The sequence below is a fragment of the Myxine glutinosa genome, chromosome 6, assembly GCF_964187855.1.
Source record: "Myxine glutinosa chromosome 6, kmMyxGlut1.1, whole genome shotgun sequence".
Taxonomy (NCBI): domain Eukaryota; kingdom Metazoa; phylum Chordata; class Myxini; order Myxiniformes; family Myxinidae; genus Myxine; species Myxine glutinosa.
In genome coordinates, this window is record NC_136266.1 from 149,177,397 (window position 1) to 149,195,440 (window position 18,044).

General features: G+C 43.8%; 1 protein-coding gene across 21 annotated transcripts in view; it reads left to right on the forward strand.

Moving 5' to 3' along the window:
* The window catches only part of LOC137428872 (CLIP-associating protein 1-A), a 266,499-nt gene that overhangs the window by 112,751 nt on the left and 135,704 nt on the right, over window positions 1-18,044 (forward strand). For 20 of the 21 annotated variants that reach the window (XM_078780738.1, XM_078780737.1, XM_078780720.1 and 17 more), the window contains exon 8: window positions 17,581-17,739. In XM_078780738.1, the coding sequence (XP_078636864.1) occupies window positions 17,581-17,739 (159 nt within the window). Of the gene's footprint in view, window positions 1-6,927; window positions 7,015-17,580; window positions 17,740-18,044 lie in introns of those variants that run through there. The other variant, XM_078780739.1, reaches the window with a different exon arrangement.

Consider the following 18,044-nt stretch of genomic DNA (forward strand, 5'->3'; position numbering starts at 1 on the left):
AGTTGTTGTTGTTGTTGTTTCATGAGGAAGATGGGAGGAGGTATGGGGAGGTCCTAAACTCACTACTGGTGCCATACAATCACATTCTGGTGCAACGAAGAGTCAGAATTAATGGAAACGAGTCCTTAACTGACATAGACTAAGAATAACTAGCAAGATGTCTGAAAGTTGTCTACGTGAGATGCGGTGGACCTGGGCACGACATTTAATGGGGGAAAAAGGGGAAGGTCGGTTCTACAGAGTGTTGTTTACAGACAATGGGACTAGGGAATGGGGGATTGGGGATAGTTGGGGAGTATTGGGGAAATAGGGGAATATTTACAAGCGGATATGGAGGCCAAATCCCATATCCGCAACAATATATATATATATATATATATATATATATATATATATATATATATATATATATATATATATATATATATATATATATATATATATATATATATATATATACATATATATATATATATATATATACATACATACATACATACATACATACATACATACATACATACATACATACATACATATATTGTTACGGTCCGCGGATATGGATGTTGTTTGCCGAGCGAAGGCACCGCGGCCGAACAGTTGTTCCCCGATTCACCCAGACGTTGGCCGTATCGCGCCGCCGCTATTCAATCGGGAAAAGACTAAGACGACGAATGCAAAGAGGAAGAAGAGGACATACAGAAGAGTAACGGGGTTTATTATTATTTACACACACATAAGCAAAAAGAGCAGTCACGGGTATTTACAGCGGACATGAAAAAGCAGGTAACGCAGTGCAAATTACTAGCTTATACTGACTTCGTTTACTACCCAGGACAGCACGAACAGAACAAACTCACGTACGCAAATGGATGGAAGGGTAGGAATCGTTTGGAGGGATGAGCAGGTGGAATCACAGGGCACAGCGAGCAGGTCCACTCCGGGCGGGAAGCGAGGAGCCGGCAGCTCCTTGTATTCGGCTTTACAGCGCACGCCGGCAGGGTCACTTGGCTGGTTGAAACAGGGCTGGTTGAAGCGGCTCTTTGTCAAAGGCTTTTCGTATCTCTCACGCAACTCCGGTGCTACTCTGAACTCTCTCCCGGTGGACTGCCGACCCTCTTACGCACCTGGACTCATCTGCCGTATCTCTGGTGTAGCTTGTCCCAGCGATCGTCGCACCCTTCTCTCATACCTTCAGCGCGGGTCTGACACGCCCTCCTCGGTTTCGGTACCGCCCTCCCCCCCGTGCTCTCTTTCGTGACCTTGTATGGTAATCCCACGGGCTTGTCTCCTTATTTGGGCATGGCGCCGACGGCACGCCCCTCGTGGCGAGCCACGGGCTTGTTTCCTTATTTGGGCATGGGGCTGAACAGCCCCGCCCTTCGTGGAGCGCCCTGGGCTTGCCTCTCCCTGGCGACCCCGCCCCTCCTGTTCAAACAGAGCACGGAGCACATATTCACTATCGCAGCGAAATGAGAGGGCGTGCACCCCACGCTTGTGAACTGCTTTACCCACAGATGGAGAGTTTGGCTGGGAAATGGAATTATTGAAGGGGAGCTATTCTTAATTGATTCGGTGCAATGGAGTGTCCTTCTAATGGAAGACAAGGCCTTACTCTAAAACACATAATAAGATATAAGCTACTGAACAAGGGTTTTATCGTGGCCTTCAATGTGGTGTTTCATGGAATTAACTACCGAGACGCCCTTTTTACCTTTACACAACTCTGGAGGCAGGAGGGGCCATATCCAACCAATGTTACACAACAATTTACCACTACAATACACACAATCAAAAAAAATGCAATCCTCATATCCGCAACAATATATATACATATTGTTACGGACGCGGTTAAAGATGTTATTTACCGAGCGGTTGGTATTACCGCGACCGAACAGTTATTCCCCGACTAATACCCGATTTGCCTCAAACTTTGACCAGATCGCGCCACCGCTATTCAATCGGGAAAACTCTAAAGCGACCGAATACAAAGAGGAAAACGAAGGCAAAGAAAGGTTTGGAAATACTACTAAATTTATTTACTATTCACACACATAAGCAAAAAGACAGCAGTCACGTTTATTTACAAGCACATGAGACGCAGGTGACACAGTGAAAATACTAGCTTATACAGACTTATTGTTACTACCCAGGGACAAGACAAAAGACAGACTACGAGCACACTTACACGGGGAATGATGATAGGGATGGCAGGTGGGTGGCTGGTGGATGGCTGGCGGGATAGGGAGGTCCAACTAGTTCTGCAGCTGATCGACTCGTGGGCAGCCGCCGCTCCTTTGCGGCCCTGCTCCAAACTGCCGTCCAGGCCTCACGCTGCTGTGGCTGCAGTTTCGGTGGCTCCAGCTGCAGCAAATGCAGTTTCAGTGGCTCGAGCTGCAGCAAGTGCAGTTTCGGTGGCTCGAGCTGCAGTGAGTGCAGTTTCGGTGGCTCGAGCTGCAGTTCAACCCTGTACTTCTTCTCGTCTCTCTGTCGTCAAAGCTCATCTCCCTTCTGCCGCTTGGGAAACGCCCTGCCGTGGGTTATATAGGCCCCACCCCTCAACCTTCGCGAACCTCCTCGATGTTTCTTTCCACACCCTCTCCAAGTCCAACCCTTTGTTCGTGGTTGGTTGAGTGGGGCTGACTCACTCCTCCCCTCTATGACGAGGTGGGGACCCGCCTTTCTTCCCCAACCCTGCCTCGTGGTCAATGGCGGCAATTGGAGCGGAGGTAGTTTCCAATCGACGAAAAGGGGGAATGGAGGTTTTGGGAATGGGAATGAAGGGAATCTATCTCTTTCACTTGGTGCAATGGAGTACTTCTATTAATGGGAGACACAGCCTTACCCTAAAACACAGAATAAGATATAACTATCGAACAGGGGTATTCTATGATTGGCTGACGTGTATGCTTGTGGACTAATTATGGGACGCCCTTTGACCTTTACACAGCTCCGGAGGCAGGAGGCGCAGAATAACAATAATAATAATAATAAAGCACACAATCAAAAAAAAATACAGTCCTCATATCCGCAACAATATATATATATATACATATATATATATATATATATATACATATATATATATATACATATATATACATATATATATATATACATATATATATATATATATATATACATATGGGAGATTAAATAAGAGGCGGATGTAGCTTCAGGACGGTCGATCTTTAATGCTTGACAAGCTTTCGACCAACAAAGGTCTTCTTCTTAGTCGTCCCCAAGTTCAGTGGAAGTTGTGCACACGCACACACACACACACACACACACACACACACACACACACACACACACACACACACACACACACACCACACACACACACTTGTGGTTTTGGAATAAAGGATAATCCCCCTCGTAGGTAGACGCACCACAACATGAAGCCTCGCGATAGTTCAGTTATTTCTTAGTGAATGTAAGTGTAGTCCTTTCCTGTGTTTAGTTTTGCGTTGAGCAGGCCTATGAGTAAGTCGGTCTTTTGGCGATAGCATGCCACGTGGCAGGCCTGAACAAGTCTGGCGAGGCCGAAGGGATGAGCTGCAGGAGGAGTGGCCTGCAAGCAACGAGCCGCCAATCAGGGCTCGAGGGGAGTGGCTAACCGTGACGATGAGAGGTGGGGTTTGGAACATTCGAGTAGGGCCGGGGCGGAGCCATATAACCCTGCTCCGAGCCCCCCCACCTCAGTTCCCTGTGAGACGAGAGTGGAGTTCTCAGTCGGAGTCGCGCAGCCCATGAGTTGGAGTTCCGTTCAGAATCGGTGTGTTGGACTTGATCACTGAAATAGCCGAGATTGTACACAAACTTGCCCCGTGCCCCATGCCCTGTGCTCTGCGCTGTATTCATCGCGTGCTCAAGAGGACGACCCATGCCGGGCCACAGACGCGCGATCTCCTCCTGCCTGCCTTCTCCTGCATACGTGCCGTGACCGCCAGAGAGCCACACCGGGCGAGCTGCCCCGGAGCGACCGACGGCAAAGCGCGTTTGGTGCGCGAACTTCTTTTCTTCTTCTCCCCATGTGCGTGAGTGGGCCCTGTGTCTGGGGATAAGTTAAATTGGTTAAGCTTCTGCTCTGTGTCCCCTTTCCTTCTGCGAATCATTGTACATAAATAATAATAAATCGTGTTATTCCTCTTATTTGACCGTTCCCATCCCTTCCATTGATTGGCCTCGCATGGTACGACTGGAACCGCTCGAATCGGGTTCCAGAAAAGTAACGGCACGAGTCACGTGATACGCATACCGCTCGGGCATATTCGATTAAGCGTGGCTTGTGCGAGGTTCAGTCCCCGCTTTCGTGGCAGCGTGGGTTAAAGGTACGTGCGACGTTGACCCGATGCCCTTTTTCACGCTTGCTCCGGAAGTGGCGATTCGGCCTCGTGGACACGAAGATCCATTGGGGAAAAAGGGGTTTAATCCCCCTTTGTAATGGGAACGGGCTTCAGGAGATCTTCAGCAATATGTATGCTGGCTTGGCTCAGCTCGCTGCACTCGCCTACCACGTGTCGTTAGAGGAACGGGCTTGTTTTCGCTGAGGATAATGACTGCACCTGAGTTGCTCTGTGTTGTCATGATTTACACCAATCATAATACAAACAATTATTTTGCACAAATTTATTTGTCGTGTTTGTGATATTACATTTTTATAAGCAATTTAGGTTGAAGATTTTGGTTGAAAAAACTAAAGAAAATTCCAAACACCTCACCACCACATAATTTAAAACACCTCACCACCTCGAAAAACAAAACACCTCACCACCACGAAATTCAACACACCTCACCACCACGTAATTCAAAACACCTCACCACCACGTAATTCAAAACACCTCACCACCACATAATTCAAAACACCTCAGCACCACGTAATTTAAAACACCTCACACCAAGTAATTTAAAACACCTCACCACCACGTAATTTAAAACACATCACCACCACGTAATTTAAATCACCTCACCACCACGTAATTTAAATCACCTCACCACCACGTAATTAAAGGTCCTTCTTGCCCGGTTGCTCAGTTTGGTTGGGCAGGCAGCTCAAGGAAGAGTCTGGGTAGATACGTATTCTTTCCATTTCTTAATAATGGAGCTCACTGTGCTCTTGGGAACTTTCAACATTTTAGGAATTGTTTTATACCCTTCCCCAGATGTACAGATCCTGAGATTTTCTGATATGCCCCTTAGAATTTTATGTCTGAGTTCCACGAACAATTCCTTTGACTTCATGGTCGAGTTGTCAATTGTGGAACACAAACTTGGTTGTGTGTATGTGCAAACATCTTGGACATGATTTTTTTTTATTAGGTCTCGTTGTTGAGAATCTCATGGAGTGTCGGGAGTGTCGTGTCGGGAGTCGTTGAAGTGTCGTTGAAGCTGAAGGGAAAGGTGTATGCTGCATGTGTGAGAAGTGTTATGATTTATGGGAGCGAGACATGGGTAATGAACGTAGAGCAGCAACAAAGGTTGGAAAGGGTGGAAATGCGAATGGTTCGACGGATGTGCGGAGTATCGTTGAGAGAGAGGAAGACAAATGATGAATTGCGAAAGATGATGGGAATAGAGCCCGTGGTTGATGCTGTGAAGAGGAACAGGTTGAGATGGTTTGGTCATCTGTTGAGGAAGGATGAAAGTGACTGGTTGAGAAGAGTGATGGAAATGAATGTAGAAGGAAGTAGAAGACGGGGAAGACCGAGAAAGACTTGGCTAAAGATGGTGGAAGAAGAAATGTGGGCAAGGGGGTTAACAAGGAGAGATGCAGAAAATAGGGCAAAATGGAGAAGATTGTCATGGGGACCGCAAGGCTAACCCCCGCTCTAGCAGGGAAAATGGCGTTTTAAAATGCATGTTGTTGTTGTTGTTGAGAATCTATTACACATCATATTATGCATCATTTGATAAGTGTTTGTTTGACTTCGATGCAATCTTGAAGTTTTGGATGGAATGAGTGAAGCTGGTGACTGTACTCAGGGTCATTGGTTTTCAATGGCAAAAGCAAACATTGCTCTGGTGTTCGGGGTGGAGGGAGGCCCCTCAGTCCTTACTTTACAAATGTGTATCATGTGTTTGAAGACAGTATTCCTTGTCGTAATAAAATATACCACAAGTGGGGAGAATGATCCCATCCGTAAAGAAGCGTTCTTTGCTTGTGCTCGACAATTCCGAGAGGCAGGAAGCTTCAAAATCCTTCTCTCCATGTTTCGAAAAAAAAAGTTGTTGGTCGGTTGCCTTGAGAACTTTGTCCTTCCACAAGGATCAGCTTTCGAATCCTCCAATATGCTTCTTTGGGTAACCCTTGGAAGAGTTGCAAATCCTGTCCGAGCTTCTTGGCCTCACAATCTATAACCACCTCTCCTCAGCAGACCATGTCACCAAACTGCATCTAAAGACTGGCCTGCACCGCGACCTTGTGTACAACGTTCATTGTGAGGCGCTCAGAGCTCACTGCAGTGTATTTTATGCCTCCTTTTGATTTGATGTTATGCTTTAATTTAGTGTTTATTTATTTATTATCGTTGTGGCATCTTGTGCTTTTAATTTCGAGTCTGCATTAGAGCTTCTCATTACTTTATTTCCCCATTAAATATGATGCCATGGCATTCCGATTGATGTTTTTGAAAATATTTGTTGTGCATTATCTTATCTTGAGTGACTTTCATTTTCCTCCAGGGATGCTGAAACGGTTGAGATCGGAATACGATCGGGCTTTGCATTATCGGGAGTGTGTGCGCGTGGGTGTGTGTGCATGGGTGTGTGCGTGTGACATTGGGGTGAGGCGGGAGGAGATGGGGTGGTTTTTGGTTCTACTCTGTGTTGAACTGTTTTTCTTTTGTTCCTTTGAAGGTTGAATATTTATAATCTCGGTACATTGCGGTTTATTGCCGATGATGCTCGCCATGTTGTGCAAAGCGCAAACCCTTCTATGGAAATACATGCTTGATATGTAACCCAGGGAAGACACGGATATCGTTCCCAAATGGGGGATTCGTTGCCAGATGGGTGGGTGAAAGCATTTTTTATTTATTGCAAGCTGTTCGTGGGGTAATGTGATCGATGTTTGCCTTGTGAGCAGTTTCAGGCCTTTTGTAAGCATCGTCACCTGACTATTCAAACTTGCACTGTTGCCTCTCTTTCTATTCTGTTTCTGAACTCTGTTTCTTTCTTTCTCCATCATGTGTTATTTGCATTTGACATGTTTGCTTGTGTTTGTGGGATTTGTGGGGTTTGGATGAGTTCAAGGCTTTACTAATTCATCGTCTGGAGGCTTTTAAACACATTGTTGCGTATATAGGAAACGGTGCCTGCCCCGTGGGTATATAAGTGGAAGTGGAATCGATGATGTCTGTTTCTTCATGCTGCCAGCTCTGTCTCGGCAGCATGGGGTTTCGGAGAAATGCCCAGGAGAACACGGGTCGATAATTTGGAGCCACAAGTTTCCCTGTAAGTCTATACCGAGCGTTCTCCCCTCTTGTGCCCTTGAATTTTTATTTCAACCACCAACATTGTCCATATTCCGACCCTGCGTTCATTTGAGATGAGTTCCACAATTATCAGAAGCTGCTCCCTCCATGGTCCATTTGCTTGGGACTCGTTCACCTTGGATGGATTGGAGTCGATGAAAGATGGAGGAGCGCAGTACCTCGATTGTGCAGCAAGTCGTGGTAAAAAAAGAAGAAAAAAAGAACAATTATTTCGGACCATGAACAACAATGATATCTGTCTTGGAATTGATTATTTTGTGATTCTTTTGAGTGTGAAGTGTAATTTTGAGAGTGATTATTTTGTTATAAATTAAATGCTGTCACTAAATACTCGTCACATGAGCTAGTTATCCATATAGTTTGGGTTTCCCCCATGGGACAAGTATTTATCGAAACTTCTGCAGTTAAAAAAAAAAAGATTTTTTATTTACATTTGTTTGTTTTTATGTAATTTTCTTTCATCTCATTGTTAAACGGTGTTCTCCCACCTCCTTTCTGGTCTTGGACCCTCTACACTTTCCGTGCTTTGTCCAACCCCCCCCCCCCTCTCCTCCTCCTCCCACTCCACTCCACAGGTTTCTGCAGGGCTCTCAGCCACCAACCTTATTCTGGGGAAACTACGTAAATCCAAGATCACCGCTCACCTCCACTCATTTGTTCCTCTTTTTTTTCACTTGTGGAACAAACTTCCACATTCTCTTAAATCTCATTCTTCCCTATAGGTCTTCAAGATAGCTGTTCACCACCATCTCAGATCATCCCCAATCCAAAACCATGATCTTTTCTCCCCTCTTTGACTCCCACCCCACCCCACCCAACCCAATCCCTCCTCCTTCCAAATTTCCAGTTTTTTTCCCTCCCGAGAGTTTTCTTCTGTATCCATGTCATCCACCCCATTCATCCTCTCCTGGCCCTCATTCCCCTCCACACCCATTGTTTGTCCACGTACCTCTATCGTGGCCTTCAACCCTGATGTTGGTGTCCCCCCCTCTCTTTACTCTTCTTTTTGTCCTGTTGTGTCCTGAGCCGTTCAGTTCTGCTCTTCCATGAGCCTTGACTTTGTATACAAAAATAAACAAACATATAAAACTACCACTATGTATGGTGCTCCACTTATTCGCTGTTTATATCTTGAGTTTGAGTACGGAAGGACTGCTCATGAGTGGTATGGTTGAATGTTTTTAATGTCTGCACCATTACATGACCGTACTTGATTGTGGGTGTGGGCTTGTGCTTCGGGACCTCGGTTGTATTGAAGAGTTCTACAGTATCAGAACTGTGTGTGTGTGTGTGTGTGTGTGTGTGTGTGTGTGTGTGTGTGTGTGTGTGTGTGTGTGTGTGTGTGCGTGCGTGCGTGCGTGCGTGTGTGTGTGTCGTTGGTTGTTATCTCCATTTGCGTGTTTCAGGAGGTGGAACGGAGACCTCCCAGGATCCAAAGTATCAACCTCCTCTTTGGAAAGGGATTACGGTTCATGGACCAAGATGTTCAACTTTTTCAGAGTTTTGTTCCAAGGGCTCTTTTCAGGATCGTCACCAAGCCCCGGATTACCTCCAGTTATAGTTTATTGTCCCCCGTCGCACCGCGGAGCGAAAGGGGGACTATGGTTATCTCCCCTCCGTCCGTCCGTGCGGGCGTGCATGCGTGCGTAATCGAAGGACCGCATTCGAATTTGGTGTGTGGGTGCAACCCACGTCAAAATCCAAGATGGCCGCCGCCATGTATGTCTGATGCCACGTATGTCTGAACCTTGTGAGCTGAATATCTTGAAAAATAAGCGAAGTACCAACTTCTAATCTGGTGTGTGGGTGTACCTCGGCACAGGCAAGAACGCTATTGAAAATTGGGTCGCCACATCAAAATCCAAGATGGCCGCCGCCATGTATGTCTGAACCTTGTGAGATGAATATCTTGAAAAATAAGCGACGTACCAACTTCTAATTTGGTGTGTGGGTGTATCTCGGCATAAGGAAGAACCCTATTGAAAATTGGGTCGCCACGTCAAAATCCAAGATGGCCAACGCCATGTATGTCTGAACCTTGTGAGTGGAATATCTTGAAAAATAAGCGAAGTACCAAATTCTAATTTGGTGTGTGGGTGTATCTCGGCATAAGGAAGAAGGCTATTGAAAATTGGGTCGCCACGTCAAAATCCAAGATGGCCGCCACCATATATATGTCTGAACCTTGTGAGCGAAATATCTTGAAAAATAAGCGAAGTACCAACTTCTCATCTGGTGTGTGGGTGTATCTAGGCATAAGGAAGAACCCTATTGAAAATTGGGTCGCCACGTCAAAATCCAAGATGGCCACCACCATGTATGTCTGAACCTTGTGAGCGGAATATCTTGAAAAACTAGAACGGGCACTCGGTAGAGCGCATACCTTCGCCGCAGCTACTGTTCTGTACTTGGCATGGGAGTGTAGGGAACAGAACAACAAAAATACGATTTTGACCTTTTCGTGACCTTGACCTTGACCTTTGACTCGATTGCTCCCAAAATCTAATCAAATGTGTCCCGTATAATAACCAATCATCCCACCAAATTTCATGCAATTCGGTTGAATACTTTTTGAGTTATGCGAATAACATACACACACACACACAGACATACAAATAAATACACAGCGATCAAAACATAACCTTCCGCTTTTGCGAAGGTAATAAGCGAAGTACCAACTTCTAATCTGGTGTTTGGGTGTATCTAGGCATAAGAATGAAATGAATGAATGATCGCTTTAAGGCCATTTTCCCCGCTAAAGCGGGGGTTAGCCTTGTGGGCCCCATGACATTCATGGTTCCCTGTTTGAGGCAATGTTTTTATGGCCGGATGCCCTTCCTGACGCCAACCCTTGGTCACGCTCTTACGATGAGCAGGGATACGGTGTACCTATTCTAAACCGGGGTACACAGCAAGCTGGTACTCAATTTGCCGATCTCGGAAGGATGACAGGCTGAGTCAACCCCCCTGGCATTAATTCAGCGATCGACCGGGATTCGAACCCAGGATCCTGGGATCCCAAGCCGGCACCCTGACCGCTAAGCCAACACCAGGTTGTTATCTCGGCATAAGGAAGAACGCTATTGAAAATTGGGTTAAAAACCACCCACCGTTTAGAGTGGCTATTGAAAATTGGGTTGCCACGTCAAAATCCAAGATGGCCGCCTTGCGTCTTCCACTTTGTCAACTCGCATCACTTCACCGACGGGGGACCTAGGCGTAACGCTTGTTTGTGCTAATATTCCCGGGGATGTTTTAAAAATCTCAGTGAGGTTCTTTTGTATCATTCCTGTTGTGCCAATTATCACTGGTACAATTCCGATGCTCGTCAGCTTCCAAGATCTCTTGATCTCATTTTTGAGGTCCTGGTATTTGGTCATTTTATTGGTGTGTGTGTGTGTGTGTGTGTGTGTGTGTGTGTGTGTGTGTGTGTGTGTGTGTGTGTGTGTGTGTGTGTGTGTGTGTGTGTGTGTGTGTGAGTGTGAGTGAGATTTGCAGGGTCAGTCGAACCTTTCTCTGATTGTTTGGAAGCTATCAATGTTTTGACTCATATTGACCATATTGATTGTGTCTGTGCATAGATGAGGCCTTCCTGGGGGCAGGTGTGGGGTCCTCGTTTTAGGTGGGTTTGGGGTGGAGATGTCAAAGGGACAGGCTGGTGTGCCCTGCCACACCACACTTGAACTCCAATTAGACTTTCTCTGCAATGTTCGTCTTCGTTTCTTGTAAACAGCCAGAGTACAATGTATCTTGTTCATATGTCAAAGGGTGAATATTAATTTATTTAAGCTATATGGGGGTGAAATAGAGGTGAGAACAATGAGTAGAATGTAAGAAGATTATTTTTCTGTTGGATTATATTCAGTTTTGGGTTAAATGACACTGAACGTGCATTCGTCATGGACTTCGTTTTGATTTGTTTTATTTCCGTGTTGCTTTTTACCATCTTCACCGAGCTTATTAATTCTTCAACTCATCCTCAAAAACAAATAGGAAACTGAAAACGATACTTCATGCGACAAGTGGTAAGGAATATATATATATATATATATATATATATATATATAATTCCACTAATCTCTGTCTGTGTGTGTGTGTGTGTGTATGCGACCGCTGTTTCTCGACAACTACCGGTCCGATATACTTGAAACTTGCCAGGTATATTGCTGGGGACCCGAGGATGTGCCTTTTCAAGGTTTCATATTAATCGGACAAGTAGTTACCGAGCTATGTCCAAAAAACGATTCAACCAATCAGAGAGCAGCGAGCTATCACGTGTGCCGAACATGCCGAACTTCTGCCTCGGACGGCACATTTGAGAGCGTATTCATTTATTTCACGTTGGCAAACTATGTTGGCGTTAAACTATGTTTTAAAACTAATTAAAACTACTTTGCGATTCATCGTAACTGCGATTCGTAACTGCCGTTCGCTTTGGCTTTGCGAATGGACCAAACCATTTCATGTAAATAGAGGGGGGGGATTGTCACCGTACTCGCAAGCCGTTCGCTTTGGACCAAACCATTTCATGTAAATAGAGGGGGGGGATATAATTTTAGATATAGATATAGTACGGGCATGCCCTAGTATATAAAAGATACTAGCTTGGCTCGGCTCGCTACGCTCGCCTCACCACGCGTCGTTACTGAGGCACAGGCTTATTTTAGCTGAGGCTAATGACTGTACCTGAGTTGCTGTGTTGTCATGGTTTACACAAATCATATTACAAACAATTACTTTGCACAAATGTATTTGTTGTGTTTGTGATATTACATTTTTATAGGCAATTTAGGTTGAATGTTTTTTTTTCAAGAAAGAACCCCACAGCACACACATAGGGGAGCGGTAGGTGCAGACTGGAAGTTTGGGACGATTACACCTCACCACCACGTAATTCAAAACACCTCACCACCACGTAATTCAAAACACCTCATCACCACGTAATTCAAAACACCTCACCACCACGTAATTCAAAACACCTCATCACCACATAATTCAAAACACCTCACCACCACGTAATTCAAAACACCTCACCACCACGTAATTCAAAACACCTCACCACCACGTAATTCAAAACATCTCACCACCACGTAATTCAAAACACCTCACCACCACGTAATTCAAAACACCTCACCACCACATAATTCAAAACACCTCACCACCACGTAATTCAAAACACCTCACCACCACGTAATTCAAAACACCTCACCACCAAGTAATTCAAAACACCTCACCACCAAGTAATTTAAAACACCTCACAGCCATAAAACACGAAATAAAAACACCTCACAGCCATAAAACAATAAAAACACCTCACAGCCATAAAACACGTAATAAAAACACCTCACAGCCACAAAATTAAAAACACCACCACCACGTAATTCAAAACACCTCACCACCACGTAATTCAAAACACCTCACCACCACATAATTCAAAACACCTCACCACCACGTAATTCAAAACACCTCACCACCACGTAATTCAAAACACCTCACCACCAACTAATTCAAAACACCTCACCACCAACTAATTCAAAACACCTCACCACCACGTAATTCAAAACACCTCACCACCAACTAATTCAAAACACCTCACCCCCAACTAATTCAAAACACCTCACCCCCAACTAATTCAAAACACCTCACCCCCAACTAATTCAAAACACCTCACCCCCAACTAATTCAAAACACCTCACCACCACGTAATTCAAAACACCTCACCACCACATAATTCAAAACACCTCACCACCAAGTAATTCAAAACACCTCACCACCACGTAATTCAAGACACCTCACCACCACATAATTCAAAACACCTCACCACCATGTAATTCAAAACACCTCACCACCACGTAATTCAAAACACCTCACCACCACGTAATTCAAAACACCTCACCACTACGTAATTCAAAACACCTCACCACCACGTAATTCAAAACACCTCACCACCACGTAATTCAAAACACCTCACCACCAAGTAATTCAAAACACCTCACCACCACGTAATTCAAAACACCTCACCACCACGTAATTCAAAACACCTCACCACCACGTAATTCAAAACACCTCACCACCACGTAATTCAAAACACCTCACCACCATGTAATTCAAAACACCTCACCACCACGTAATTCAAAACACCTCACCACCACGTAATTCAAAACACCTCACCACCACGTAATTCGAAACACCTCACCACTAAGTAATTCAAAACACCTCACAGCCATAAAACATGTAATAAAACACCTCACAGCCATAAAACACGTAATAAAAACACCTCACCACTAAGTAATTCAAAACACCTCACAGCCATAAAACATGTAATAAAACACCTCACAGCCATAAAACACGTAATAAAAACACCTCACCACCACGAAATTAAAAACACCTCACAGCCATAAAACACGTAATAAAAACACCTCAGCCACGAAATTAAAAACACCTCACCACCACGTCATTTAAAAACACCTCACCACTAATAATTCAAAACACCTCACCACCACGTAATTCAAAACACCTCATCACCAACTAATTCAAAGCACCTCACCACCACATAATTAAAAACACCTCACCACCACGTAATTATAAATACCTCACCACCACGTAATTCAAAACACCTCACCACCACGTGATTTAAAAACACCTCACCACCACATCATTTAAAAACACCTCACCACCACATAATTCAAAATACCTCACCACCACGTGATTCAAAACCACCACCACGTTATTAAAAACACTTCACAACCACGTCATTTAAAAACACCTCACCACCACATAATTCAAAATACCTCACCACCACGTGATTCAAAACCACCACCACGTTATTAAAAACACTTCACAACCACGGAAACAAAAGTTTGAGGGAGTCGTTAAGTGCCAACACAGACACTGCCCAGATGTGTAGATATATACAGGATAAATGACTGTACCCGAGTTGCCGTTTTGTCATGGTTTAAACCAATCATAATTCAAACAATTATTTTGCACAAATGTATTTGTAATATACGTCATATCACATTTTATAAACAATTGAAGTTGAAAAAAAAATCTTTGCCAAAAAAATTCCAAAATTTTTTACAAATTGGAAGATTTTTGAAAACAAATACCCTTATGACATACCGACGGGAGAGATATGTGCATACCAGAAGTTTGGTACGATTTCACAAAAGTTTGAGAAAGTAGTTCAGTGACAAGACAACACAACACAGGACAGACGTGTTGAGATATGTGATTGGTTTTTGGCTGGGTGTGTGTGTGTGTATATATATATACATACACACACACACACACACACACACCCAGCCAAAAACCAATCACATATCTCACCTGTGATAGAGGGAAATTACCCAAGGTGGATAGGATGGTTCAATTCCGGAGGATTGGAGGACAGGGTTAATTGTGCTCATCTGGAAGGGGAAGGGCAATGTTCAAGATCCAGGGAAGTACAGGGGGCATTACGCTCCTTCGTCATGTCATGAAGGTGCTGGAGAGGATTATAGATGGGAGGATAAGCATGAGTTCCAAGATGGATATTAGAGAAGAGCAACAGGATTTAGAAAGGGTAGTGGACGATAGAAGGGATGTTCATGCTCAGACAGCTGTTGGAGAAGTGGTTGGAGGTGCAAGGTGAAATGGCATTGGGATTTGTGGACCTGGAGAAGGCCTCCGACACTGTCCTGAGAGAGATGTTGATGGCAACACAGAGATGGATGGGAGTGCTTAAGTCGACGTTAGGTTGGTGGAAGGGATGTACAAGGTAACGAAGGGAAGAGTTTTGGTTGGTCCGAGGATATATGAGGAGTTCAGTGTGAAAATCGGTTTGAAGTTGGAAAGCTCATTCAGCCAAGTCATGTTTATCAGGAAGTAAGCAGAAAGGTAAACATGAGTGGTTTTCGGGGGAGGATGTTATATGCTGATGATCTGGCTGTTGTGGTGGAGAGTAGGTGGGAGATGCAGGAAGTTCTGGGGCAGGAGAAGAAAGTATTTCGGAAGCATGGGCTGAAGATGAGTATGGAGAAGACTGGGGTGATGTGGGTTAGGCAGAAGAGAAAATAAATCAATATCAAGTTGGAGGGGGGGGGGGGGGGCAGTGACCTGGTATGCTGGGTCTGAGGCAGACATGTGGAGGAGGATGGCAGACAGCAATATTTCAGGGATTGAAATGGAAGGTTGATGTCGTGTGCAATGCCGGCCTCCCTTTATGGTCTGCGCTGACAGTGAAGCAACAACGGAGGCTGCAGGTTTGCGAGAACATCTGGCTCAGGAGGATTGCGAGAGTGAAGAGGGTGGTTCGGATGATGGATGAACTGAGGGAGGGCATTGGTATGTAGATGAGTTTGTCCGGGTGATTGGTGAAATGACTGCTGAGATGGGCTGGACATTTGGTGCGATAGGGGAAGAGACAATGTCAAAGAGAGCGGATTGTTTGGGGGTACAAGGTAGGAGGAAAAGAGGTAGACCACAGTTGAGATGGCAGGATTGTGTGAGGAGGGATATCAGTAAGGTGGGGGTGGTTGGAGGGTGGAGAGAGTTGGCTGAGGACAGAGGGGAGTGGAGGAGTATCGTAGTCAAGATAGGGCAGGAGCTTGGTGCCATTGGACCTCACCCCTTGAAGGGAAGAGGATGAGAATAAGAAGAATGCAGACTGTGACTGCTGGTTGCATCATTGCTGGCAGCGTGACTGTGCCGTTGATGCAGTGCCCTCCTGTAAATTGGCACTCATTTTCCCGAACTCGGAAGGATGACAGGCTGTCAACCCACCTGGTGTTATTTAACAGTACAAGGACTCAAGCGCAAGACCCAAAGATCTTTAGCCAGCCACTTTAACCATCAAGCTAACAACAGGCTACTTGGACAAATAAGGGATGTGAATGAAGGCAAAAAGGAGCGGTATGAAGGATTCATGGGGTGGACAAGGTGGATAGAGAAGGAAAAACTGGAAATTTGGAAGGAGATAGGATTGTGCAGGGTTAATATGGGTACAAAAGATGATGGGTTTGGATGGGGAGTTTGTTAAAAATAAAAAATAAAAATAAAAAAGCATTAAAAAAAACAAATAAAAAAAGATACTGTTTCATATAGTTAATGTGGGTACAAAAGATGATGGGTTTGGATGGGGAGTTTGTTAAAAATAAAAAATAAAAAAACATTAAAAAAAATATAAAAAAAGATGCTGTTTCATATGGTTAATGTGGGTACAAAAGATGATGGGTTTGGATGGAGAGTTTGTTAAAAATAAAAAATAAAAAAACATTAAAAAAACAAAAAAAAGATACTGTTTCATATGGTTAATGTGGGTACAAAAGATGATGGGTTTGGATGGGGAGTTTGTTAAAAATAAAAAATAAAAATAAAAAACATTAAAAAAACAAATAAAAAAAGATACTGTTTCATATGGTTAATGTGGGTACAAAAGATGATGGGTTTGGATGGGGAGTTTGTTAAAAATAAAAAATAAAAATAAAAAAACAAATAAAAAAAGATACTGTTTCATATGGTTAATGTGGGTACAAAAGATGATCGGTTTGGATGGGGAGTTTGTTAAAAATAAAAAATAAAAATAAAAAAACATTTAAAAAAAACAAATAAAAAAGATACTGTTTCATATGGTTAATGTGGGTACAAAAGATGATGGGTTTGGATGGGGAGTTTGTTAAAAATAAAAAATAATAATAAAAAAACATTTAAAAAACAAATAAAAAAAGATAGTTTCATATGGTTCATGTGGGTACAAAGGAGGGTTTGGATGGGGAGTTTGTTTAAAAAAAAAAAAAAAAATTGTTTTTTTTAACAAATAAAAAAAGATACTGTTTCATATGATTCGGTTTCATATGATCAAGCATAATAATTTAACCAAAGGATTTGCATATTTTCACCGACATTGATGTACGATTGTTATGAAATTGTATGATCTTCCCAACCAGTCATGGTGGGAGCTAGAAATGGGAATACTGGGATTGTGGAATGACGTTTGTGGATAAAAAAATATGTATTTTTGGGAAGAGGAAGGGAAATAATTGAATTTATTTTACCTTTTCTGTTAATTATTTTTAAAAATTCACAAGGCTATCCTTTGATGCAGACAAATCCCCAGAAGAGGAAGATTCTGTGGATGGAAACAAAGGCAGCTCTGCTGCTACCGGGTCTCTTCGTGCACCATTAGTCAGGAGTGTTCCCACCATGCCTGCAGTCCTTCCTCGGAAACCACTCCACAGTGCCCCCGTTCGGACACATAACACAGGTGAGTAATGGGAATTGAATTTGCTTCGTTTGCAGTCTTCCAAATGTTATTGGACTGTCTTATCAACTGGAACGGCACTCAGTAGAGCGCATACGTCCACCATGCTTAACAGTTTCTGTTTTGTATCCCATTGATAGGCCGGATCTGAATCTGGACCTGAGCCAAAATCGAATGTGTTTGTTCTTGTCACCTGACCAACCCATTCACCAAGTTCTGTCCGAATCCGTCCACAACTTTTTGAGATATGGTGCTATATATCATTTTGGCCCTATCTCTTAAGGATGAAGAAGAGAGCCTGGTGTTGG